Source organism: Myotis davidii, unplaced genomic scaffold, assembly GCF_000327345.1.
Source record: "Myotis davidii unplaced genomic scaffold, ASM32734v1 scaffold281, whole genome shotgun sequence".
NCBI lineage: Eukaryota > Metazoa > Chordata > Mammalia > Chiroptera > Vespertilionidae > Myotis > Myotis davidii.
The window spans coordinates 798,372-809,709 of record NW_006293784.1 but is presented as its reverse complement, the minus strand read 5'-3'; the positions used below and the strand labels follow the sequence as shown (position 1 = coordinate 809,709).

Below are 11,338 nucleotides of genomic sequence, written 5' to 3'. Positions count from 1 at the left end.
TCCCTTTTACTTTGAAAGGTACTTGTTGAGCAGGTCTTACAGAAAAACTACAACTCAACCTCATATGATTAAGAGAACAAATCAAATTTGTGGGAAATGGCAAGGAAGGTAATGTGCTGTTTCATTATCATTTGTCAAAAATCAGTACCTAAAAATAAAAGTCTCCACTGATGCTTATAAAGTAAAATAGCTCACGACCAGTTTTCTCTAAAACTCCTGTGTGCAAGCCCTATTTGTCATCCTCTATATTTGACCTGAGTCAGCTGGGTGTAGGAAGTGAGAAGTTTTTAAAATTTGGTTTTGTTTATTGTGAGGAGGCCTTCGGCCCTTTCTTTGCCCCTAATATGAGATGGATGGGAAACACTTAAAAAGGTTTCATGAAAATACAAGCAAGAAATTAGAGATATCAAATAAATGGGGAGGATAGTGTCCATCTTATAGATTTGTGTGGGAAAAACAAAGAATTGTAAGTTGCTTTAGAAACATGTGAAAGGGGAGAGAATTTAGGGGAGGATAGCAAACATAATTCTTTTTAGTTTATAAGCAAGGAAGTTGTTTTCTAAATTTTAAATGGGCAAAAAGGTCAAAGAAAAAAATCAAGAATAAAATCTACCAGGGAAAATGGCAGCCCTGTTAGAGTTTTAGAGGAATGTAGCAAATTACTCTGAGTGGCAATGAGAGTGTTTTATGGAAATGCAGTAATTAGCTGTTTTCAGAACCCACAATTTCTAAATTGAGTGTGATGACTAGTACTAATTGATGATTAATGGTTGAGTGCTTTGCACCTTCTAAGCATTCAATAATATGATTGATTGATATGTTACTTATGAAATAGAGTAACATTTATGAAGCAATTATACAAGCAATATGTGAGTGGGAAAACTACAGGCAGCTGAGAATCCTATTGAAATAGAAAATAAATAACAACAATAATGATAACCCCTACCTTCTCTGTGTCGATGCCTTTTGACATGGACCAGGTTGAGACAATATAATCCATGACTCGTTCACTAAGGCCTTTGGGGACCTGATAAAGTTTCAGAAAGTCCCGTACATTATTCAGCATCTCATGGTATCGGTTGGTGTTGGCATACATTTGCTGGAAAATTGTGGTAACATTTCCAAAAATAGTTGCATAAAGAAGAGCTGAAAGAGAAGAAATGATGAAAATGAAACAAACATCCCAAGTGGAAAAAAAATGTGAATATTGGCCCAATCAATGAATAGTGTGACAGAGATGTCTTCATAAACTTTAGGAGCTAATACATGTTAACCCCTGAGAAAAGTGCCTGGTTTTTGGTATTAATTCAGTAAGTGTTACCTACACTAGAACAAACATGCATATGTAATACTCTGGTCAATGTGGCAAAACATGAGAGTGGCTAACAGATTTCGTGAAGAATTAAATGCTCCAAAATTATAATTTTCCTAGGAAATTCTAGCCTCGCATCTAAAGTCATCCTCCAGACTTGTGCTCCTGAATGACCAATTTGAATTTTCTAGGGATTGATGATCCAGTTTAGAAATGTATGTTCTTTCTCACTGCTTGCTCCTTCCAGCTTTTGGAACACTTCCCTACTTATAAATATTGTTGACATAACATAAGAAATATAGGGACTGAAGACAAATTGAAGTGTTCTGTTTTTAGAAGGTTCTGAAGAGAAACACGGTTGGAATTAACAGCTAAAAGGAAACTTTGGAATGCCTGAAAATTCAAGTTATTAAATTCATGTCAGTATACCAGTATTGTAAATTGTTTTATTTCATCATTTTAATTAAAAGTAAAACCAGCTGGCAGACCAGTGCTATTTATCTACAGGAGCCTACGATGGGAGAAGGTTTTGTAATCCCCCTGTCTATGATCCCCTTCTTCAACCCATAATTTACCAACCCTTCTCTCTCCACATCTCGTCAGGCTACTAATGTTTACCTGATCTTGTAAAAGCTCTGAAAAGTCGCTGAGTTCAGCCAAAACTGACCATGCCCCCAACTGCACACAACCCCCACTCTATCCCTTCCCTTGGTTAACACTAAGCTCTTTTGAAAGCAAGCAAGACTTTATTCACCTTAGTACTCAGTGAACACAATGTTTAGTAACCACATACATTCCATAAGCATTTGACAAATAAGTGGACTATCAGACAATGATCACTTCCATTCTACATCCTCCAAGCATTAAAAAAAAAAATGATTCCTCTAAACAAAGTACAGGCTATTTCATTTTGCCATTTGGTCAACCAAAATTCCTTTTGATGGAGGTGATATAAAATCAAGCTAGTGGTGCAACTTAACATCCTTAACATATTTTCAGAAAATCATGTGGGGTTTTTTAAGAACAATTGTTCTCTGAATACAACAAATTACAATTGCAATTCAGGAAGCTGTAATTTTATCAGTATTTAGGCTGTTGTTGCTGCTGTTACTTAGGAATTTTGATGACAGTGCAGGTAATTTTCAAGATAGATGATGTTTTGTTAAAACTGAGTAAGAATAATATGGTGCTGACATTTTTGAACTGGGTCTTTAAACCTTTGGAATATTTATATTTAAAAATAGAGGTAATCACAGACTTAACATCTCTATTCCACCATTGTGGTATTAAGAAAGTCAAACACAGAAATAATACATAAAATAATGATAGAAAAATACATGTAAAATATAGAATTTCACATTTTCAGAAAGGAGAAGGAGAATTTATGTTTTTAAAATAATGAGCATCATTTTACATTTTCAGAAAAGAGAAGGAGAATTTATGTTTTTAAAATAATAAGCATTTGCCCTGCTGGCGTGGTTCAGTGATTGAGCATCGACCTATGAACTGGTTCGATTCCTGGTCAGGGCACATGACCGGGTTGTGGGCTCAATCCCCAGTGTGGGGCATGCAGGAGGCAGCCGATCAATGATTCTCTCTCATCATTGATGTTTCTAGCTCTCTCTCCCTCTCCCTTCCTCTCTGAAATCAATAAAAATATAAAATAAAAAGCATTTTAGGGATTAATAAAATAATGCTGCAATCATGTGTTGTAATAGTGCACAGCTATTTGAAGTTGTCAATAAATAACACAGAACTACCTATTATTTGACATATTTAACTTGTTTGGCTCCCTGAGATGTTTGCAATATGTTCTTTTTGCCAAAGTGTCTTACTACTGCTTTTATGTGTAACAAATTACCACACATTTCATCATTGTGGGTACATTAAATATGCGTACATTCTGCTGAAATGAAAAGTTTAAGTATTAAAATATAAAGAAAACTGCCAATGTATTAAAAGTTTGCAGCATTAATAAATGAAGAATGTCATCAACATCTCAATAAGTTTGGCATATTTACAAAGATATCCACTTCTGACTCTCATTTTCATGAGTATGGTGTCCTATACTGGAGAGGACTAAACAAGGTCATAATTCAAGGTAAGAGATTCAAGTATATGTGTATATATACTTAAAAAATATTTTTACTTATAATAAGTTGCAAAAAGAGCACAGAAAATTCGCATGTATCCAACATGCAGCTTCTCTCAATGATAATATACCTCTGCCCTGAATTATAGACACATATATCTTCTTTGATGCCTGGTAGATATCCAAGGTAACTCATACAAAACAAGTTAAAAAAGAAAGTATAATAGGGAGTAAGTGTTTATGAATTATTATGTATCATCATCATCATCATCATCATGGAAACAGTTTCCAAATAATATTTCATGCAGCAGAAAAGAATATATATATATATTCACACAAAGACTTAATTTCAACCTAGTCCAAGATAATCAGAGCACTGCCTCCCTTGCTGATCATATTTTCTGCCAGTCATCTCACTCCCTTTGCCCCAGTCATGCTAGCCTTCTTGGTGCTACTCAAACATTCTGAACACATTAACTCTTCAGAGTACCTTCACTAGCTGTTCTCTCTGCTAATACACCCTTTGGGAGATCTTTACCTGGTCTATATCCTCTCCTCACTCAGGTCTCTGCTCAAAAACCAACTCAGCACAGAACACTTTCCAGACCTCCTTGTCTAAACATCCTCTTCCTCCAGTATCACACTCCATCCCCTTACTATGCCTATGTTCTTAATTCTATCTATCACTACTTTAATTTACACCACATATTAATTTAGTGTTTGTTTATTATCTACCTTCTTCATTAGAAACGCAAATTCCTTGAGTGCAAGTACAGCCCTTGCCCTTTTTGCTAACTGCTGTATTTCCAGAACACATACCAGTTCCTGAAACATAGCAGGTATTAAATTTTTTTCCAGTAAATTCATACACCAAAAACCTAGAAAATAGTTTTTAGACACATTCTATTTTCAAGTCACAATCTCTGGTGATACAAAAACATAGGAGAAATATATATTATTAATGCAGATAGGAGAATAAAATATTTAGAAGCAAAGATGATACATGTCCTGATTATATGAAGATAATAAATAAATTGGGAAGACCTATTGTCATTCATCAAATATAAGCGCCCATGCTTGGCCTGGCCAGTTTTGTAGAGTCCTGGTATATAATTTTACCCTTTGAAAGGGATGCTATATAGTCAATTCATATACTCTAATAATGACAATTAGCCTAATTTGTTAAAATTTGATGGCTCTTGTTATATGCTATCCTGCAACCTTTTAGGCTTAAGGAAACTTAAAACAGGCTAATTTTACAAGTTTAACATATTTAGAGTCTCAGTAATTCTGGAATACACAACAATAAATGACTTATTTAAAAGTCTTGTATATATTTTTTATTCACCACAAAGGGATTATTTAGAAGATGATTATGATAGAATAAAAATGGCTGCAAGTTTTCTGATACCTTTTCCATTGAGAAGCAGGATGTATATCCCTTGCCCTTTAATCTAAGTGCACTCTATGACGGTTTTAACAATAGAATATAGAATATAGTAATATGATCATATGCCAATATCTAGGCCCATGCTTAAAGAAACTAGAATCTTGACCAGCAGGTATGGTTCAGTGGTTGAGTGTCGAGCTATGAACCAGGAGGTCACGGTTTGCTATCCGGTCAAGGCACATGCCCAGATTGCGGGCTCAACCCCCCAGTGTGGGGTGTGCAGAAGGCAGCCAATCAATGATTCTCTCTCATCGTTGATGTTTCTAGCTCTCTCTCCCTCTCCCTTCCTCTCTGAAATCAATAAAAATATATTGCTTTTAAAAAAGAAACTAGAATCTCGCAATTCTTCACTGTTAGAACACCTGCTCTTAGAGTTTGGTTCTGATGTTGTGAGGAAACCCAAGCCTTCTTCTAGAGAGGTCCACCTGGAGAAGAATCAGGGCCCCTGGTCAATAGCCTTGGCTGAGCTTCCAGCTAGGCACTGGCCTTAAACTGAGCAATTTAAAATACTGATATGAGAAGACACTAAAGTAACACTGAGGCTACATAGGTGGTTCAACCATCACTTCTTTTTCTACTTATATTCATATTTAATAATATAGGTAAGCTCTGAAGGAAAATGTTCCATCAGCTTATGATTGCATGTGCAGAAAGTAGCTTGACAACATCAGCTTAGCAGCCAGGTAAGCTCAGCTTGCTGAGGCGATTAAGAAGTGGATTTTTCAGACTCATTCAAACCGACCCAGCTGACACCACATGGCCTGCTAGCCTTGCACAAATTGCAGATTCATGGGTAAAACAAATAGCTGTGCTTGTTTCAAGCCACTGAGTTTGATTAGTTACGCAACCATAATAATAAACCCTAATAAAGACAGATTTGTTCTTAACCTGGTAGGAAGCCTGGGAGAGGAGGATAGTGAGCTTCTTATCATGCACATCAGAGCCCAATAGTACCTTTTATTAAAAAATATATTTTATTGATTTTTTTATAGAGAGAAAGGGAGAGGGATAGAGAGTTAGAAACATCGATGAGAGAGAAACGTCGATCAGCTGCCTCCTGCACACCCCCCACTGGGAATGTGCCTGCAACCAAGGTACATGCCCTTGACCGGAATCAAACCCGGGACCCTTTAGTCCACAGGCCGAGGCTCTATCCACTGAGCCAAACCGGTTAGGGCACCAATAGTACCTTTAGAAAAGTGCTTTCTAAAATGTTAATGTATTTTATCTTTTAAACTTACAACTGCCTGTTTTTTTATAATATAAGCATTAAAGTCATGAATTAATGTTTAATGTTTTCAAAGAGATGCATAGGTAGAAAGATTGAATGATGCAATAACACAAATCATAGATTTCATTATTCATTCAAGCATGTTTGCATTCAGTAGATATTTATTGAATAATAAATACTATGATACTAGTATGCCAGCCACCAGTGATACAATGATAAAAAAGACAGACATAATCCCTGCTCTCCAGTAGTATCCACTAGTTCCTACAGAAAACTATTATTAGTCTTTAATTCTTCCAAATCACAATCTCTGAAGGAAGGCTAATAATCTTTTCCTTTTCATAGTTTACAAAAATCCACAAATAAACTTATAATCACTCCAAGTATATAAACTATAGTTTATTTCTCACGGTTAAACAATTTGCAGAGTCAACAAAAAATCTATGTTCAGCTAATTAATTGTAATAGTTTCCACTCCCATGATTGCACATGCTAACAGACAAGATGTTGATACGCAGGTCTCTGAAGAAAGGATGTTCTCTAGTCACTTCATTTTGTTTGCTCCAGAGGTCAAGTTGCATCCATTCATTGCCTTATTAATAATTTGTATTTTTAGACTTTTCATGATGACATCTGACATTTACTTTTCCTAATTATCTTTCTTTTCTAAACCTTGGCAAGTAATCATTGGACCTAGACTGAGCAATTTCAAATATTAATATGAGAATGCATTTCTGGTAACCTTTAAAGCCACATAGGTCATCATTGCCCTTTTTATTTATATTCATTAAAGTCCACATTTAATATATTTTATTTTACAGAGAGGAAGGGAGAAGGATAGAGAGTTAGAAACATCGATGAGAGAGAAACATCGACCAGCTGCCTCCTGCACACCCCCTCCTGGGGATGTGCCCGCAACCAAGGTGCATGCCCTTGACCAGAATCGAACCTGGGACCCTTCAGTCTGCAGGCCGAGGCTCTATCCACTGAGCCAAACCAGGTAGGGCATAAAGTTCACATTTAATAATGATATTTAAGGTGTGAAAGGAAAATGTTCTACTCATCTGTGATTGCATGTGTAGCACACAGTGTCTTAAAACATTTGAAATAACTCTAGTTGGCTTTAGAACAAAGTAAAGAAGCTGATCTTCAAAACTTCCCATTACAGAGTCTTGCTCTCCTTCCTGCTCTTTTATAACATCTCCTGATCTCCTTGGATACTTTTCTGTAATGATCCATATATGTAGGCTCCCTCTGGGCATCCACTATTGAGCCAGACATGTCTTCTTTCCAAGTCTTCACTTAACCTATGCCCCATTAGTACCTGAAGTAGGTCGATTATCGTGTTAGAACTAATCTCATTAATTTATTTATGTTGTATTAATTATCAGAAACAAATACAGCACATTATCCCTATCGGGGATGCTGGAATTTTGAATGGGGAATTCCAGGTAATGCAAGTTGATTGAATCATTTTTACTAGTAACTTTCAGCTATTAGATAAGTTGGGGCACAGAAGGGGCACATTCTAGAACTTAACAAATTATTGCATAAATTGGACAGATTGCACCAGTTGATGGCTGACCCCATGATTACCACACAACTGGCTCCATTAAAATAGCCTCATTTTAGTAGCAATGCTTATTGATATTTCCTATATACCCTAAAGAGTCAATTTAGAAAATTAATCATGAACTTATATTAATCAATTACTAAAATAAGATCAAATATTAGAAAGGGAAAGAGGAGGATAAGTGTAAAGATGTTGGAAGGTTGTTTTTTCAAAAGAACTCTGAGAAATTAATGATTAGTAAAAACAAAGAATTAAAGAATCAATATAGCTTTATCTCCACTTTATCCTTCTATGATAGTTACTCTATCTTTATGTAATTAAATCAATTTTCTTTATTCTCTTTAATCTAGCACAGTTCTTTTGATTCTAATAAAACTAGTACACTCACATTGCTTAAATAGCTATGGAAGTTTTCGTAACTCTGATAAAGATGAACTGGGCAAGACAGAACAAAGCCTCATAAATAGGAGGAACAATAATAATAGATGTCAATGAACACTGATCTCATCATTTCAGAATCATTTATTATGAGTCAAACAAGAAGTCCCAAAATATATCAACTGTCAGTCAACCAGAGGCAACCAAAGATTAAAATTGTATGTTATCTTTAGATGAACCCAGCAGCTCGTACAGACTACCTCAGTCTCTCTCTCTCTCTCTCTCTCTCTCTCTCTCTCTCTCTCTCTCTCACACACACACACACACATGCACACACACACACACACACCCATCTTTGGAGGGCTGTCTTCGGTACTGAAAACAATTGAAAACAATTTTAAATGAGGGTACTCTTAGATATGTCAACCTTGGGACACTGGTCAGTCTTCCATGTTTCTCAGGAATTCTAAAACCAAGTTGGAAAGAAGCAGAGGAAGAATCAACATGAGGGTTTGGGAAATAAACAGGCACATAGACAGAGACTGTTGGTGATAGAGTCACTCAGACATGCCAGAAGGAAAAGGAAATACTTTCATTTTGACATTATTTTTTAAATCATAGTTACAAAAAAAGACTAAAACTTTAGCTTAATATAAATGACACAAAGGAGATATCTTTGTGTCAGATGACATAAAGATGGGCAAGAGTCAGCACAAACACAAGGAACAGTACTCCAACTTGAAAAAGATAGCATAATGGACCCTTTTTTTTCAATTAAGATTTTTGTCTGTTTTAATTTTCTATGTTTAAAAATTGGTATTTTTATAGTTTTAAGAAACAACTGGAAGTATAAAATTCCACAAGTTATGTAGCTGATTATGTTTTTTGGGTGCTTCTATTTTGTTCCTAATATATTTCCTCTCCTAGGTTAGGAGAAGGCACATTTTCTTTCTATCATCTCCATTCATACATGTGTACACACACACACAGACTTCAATTATAATATGATCTGATGAATAGATGATAATGACATATGTGGTACTTTCAGGATATTTATAAGCTCTTATACTGTATCTCTTTATTTCAAAAACATTAAAATACAAAATAAGGAAACTACAATGGTGAGATTTAGATACCATAGCAACCCAATGATTTGATGCAGAGATAATCTTATGTCCTTCAAATTATAAGATGTATAGATCTATCTGCTGGACCTAGTTGTAAGTCTAGCTTTATCAGCTACAGAAAAATAATGAAGAATGTACACTGAATCCAGCAGTTTCACTATGGTGAAAAATTGAATTTTAAAATTTATGGTTGTTCTCTGTTTATTTTGTACTAGACATATATTTTAAATACTTTTCGGTAATCCTTACTTTTCAGTAATGATACTCTCAACCATTTCTCTAATCTTTAGCACTAAAATATGAAAAGAAGCAATAGCGTAATAACATTACTCTTTCTACATTTCCTTATAATAGGTGTTATGCTTACATTAATATGGAAGTACTAAATATAATAACTTGACATAATATTGAAACAACTTTGTGCCAAGCCACATTATTTATCCACTGCTAACAACCTAAATAAACTGTTGGTGATCCTCAGAACAATACCTGTAGAATAGCCAAGAGCTTCTCGTATCCTCTGAGAAATAGTGTCACCACCTATCTTCTTGTTAATTCTCAATATAATTTATTCTTGCATCCAAATATTGGTTCATGCAGTTCCCTTGTAGTGAATCTCAAAATAGCCACAAATTATTCCTATCTTGATATGTACATCTCTTTGTAAGGAGACTTCTCTGTTTCTTCCACCAAAATCTATTTATTTTCATCTGTGCTGGCTTTGACTTCATTTCTCTCAATAGAACGTGGCAGAGATGATATTATACAACTTCCAAAGCTAGACCTTAAGAGAACTTTCATGTTTGACTTGTACTCTCTTGTAATGCTGCCTTGAGACCTCCATTCCTGAAAAAGCCTGGGTTGTACTGAGCAAGACAGCAAGGATAGAGAGGTCTTGTTATCCTTGTGGTGCCAGTGGAACTAAGCCACCAGCTGAAGTGCCAACTAAATGTAGCTGCCAGAGGGAGCCCAGGCAGGAGGAGCAGAAGAACCCATTTGACCAGTAGGGTCATGAGAAATAATAAATCATGGCGGTATTATTTCACTATGATTTGGAGTCATTTCTTACACAGCAATAGATAACTGATCTCTCCCCTATGAAAGCCCTCCTTTCCTAAATCCCATCCACTCTCATGGCTTATTATCTCCTTCATAAAACCTTCTCTGATTATTACAGGTCAAGGAACTTCTTCTATTCTCAGACAGAACCTTATCAATACCTCACTCCTTAAATTAGGAATGATATGCCTTGCTTTATATATTTAAATTCCTTTATATATGTTAACATACTTTGCTATAAATTCAATGACGTTCTTAAAAGCAAGAACCTTTTAAAGTTGTTAAATTTTATATATTGACAGCATCATTCTGAACATATAACTAAAGAACACATACAAACAGAAGTTGAATTAAATTTAAAAAATTCTCCTTATGTAGCAAAGTAGACAACAAGTACATAAAAACTGTCCCAGATCTCATCTGACTAAGAATATTGTCAAAGTATTCTGACCTGGCAGTTTGAAGAGATGGAAGGGAAATTTTCTATTAAGATGTGCAAAATCACTAAGACTATGGCTACAGCAAAAATTACTTGCTAATCAATTCCAAGAATATTACAATCTGGGTATATCCATTGTTGAAACTGAACAGTTTATAAAAGTAATATAAATAATATTGTAATATTGTAGAAAAAGGTTTTATCAGAAAATAATTAAGAAGATATGCCTGTACCAAGTATGGATCAAAAATGCAAATTGTACCATTTAGCCCAATTATTCCATTTCTGAGAAGTTATATAGTAGCATTATAAAATGAGTGCAATAAAATGTTCACTGAAATGTTTTTATAATGAGAAAAAAATTAAAATGTTCAAAAATGAAGATTGTGTGATGCAAGTAATGGCACAACAATACAACTGAAACCATTAAGATGATGATGATGGGGCTTCTGGGCATATATCAGCAAAGATTAATGGTGTGTTTTTGTTAGGGAAAAAAAAACATGTTACTTAACTCCACTCTTTGGGCAATAGTATTTTTGGTGATTTTTATGTTCTTTAAACTTTTCTGCAATATTTGATTTTTGTAATAAGCATGAACCATTTTTAGAAAAAAAGTTATTTGCATTTTTCAGAAAGGTAGATTTATAAACCTTCATAAGGAGTTACTATTTTAA

The 11,338-nt window shown here is 34.9% G+C and overlaps 1 protein-coding gene across 1 annotated transcript in view; it reads right to left on the bottom strand.

Moving 5' to 3' along the window:
* Positions 1-11,338, bottom strand: part of KCNH5 (potassium voltage-gated channel subfamily H member 5) — a 278,882-nt gene that overhangs the window by 99,796 nt on the left and 167,748 nt on the right. The window contains exon 8 of the mRNA XM_006767638.2: positions 947-1,146. Within this exon, the coding sequence (XP_006767701.1) occupies positions 947-1,146 (200 nt within the window). The remainder of the gene's footprint in view (positions 1-946; positions 1,147-11,338) is intronic.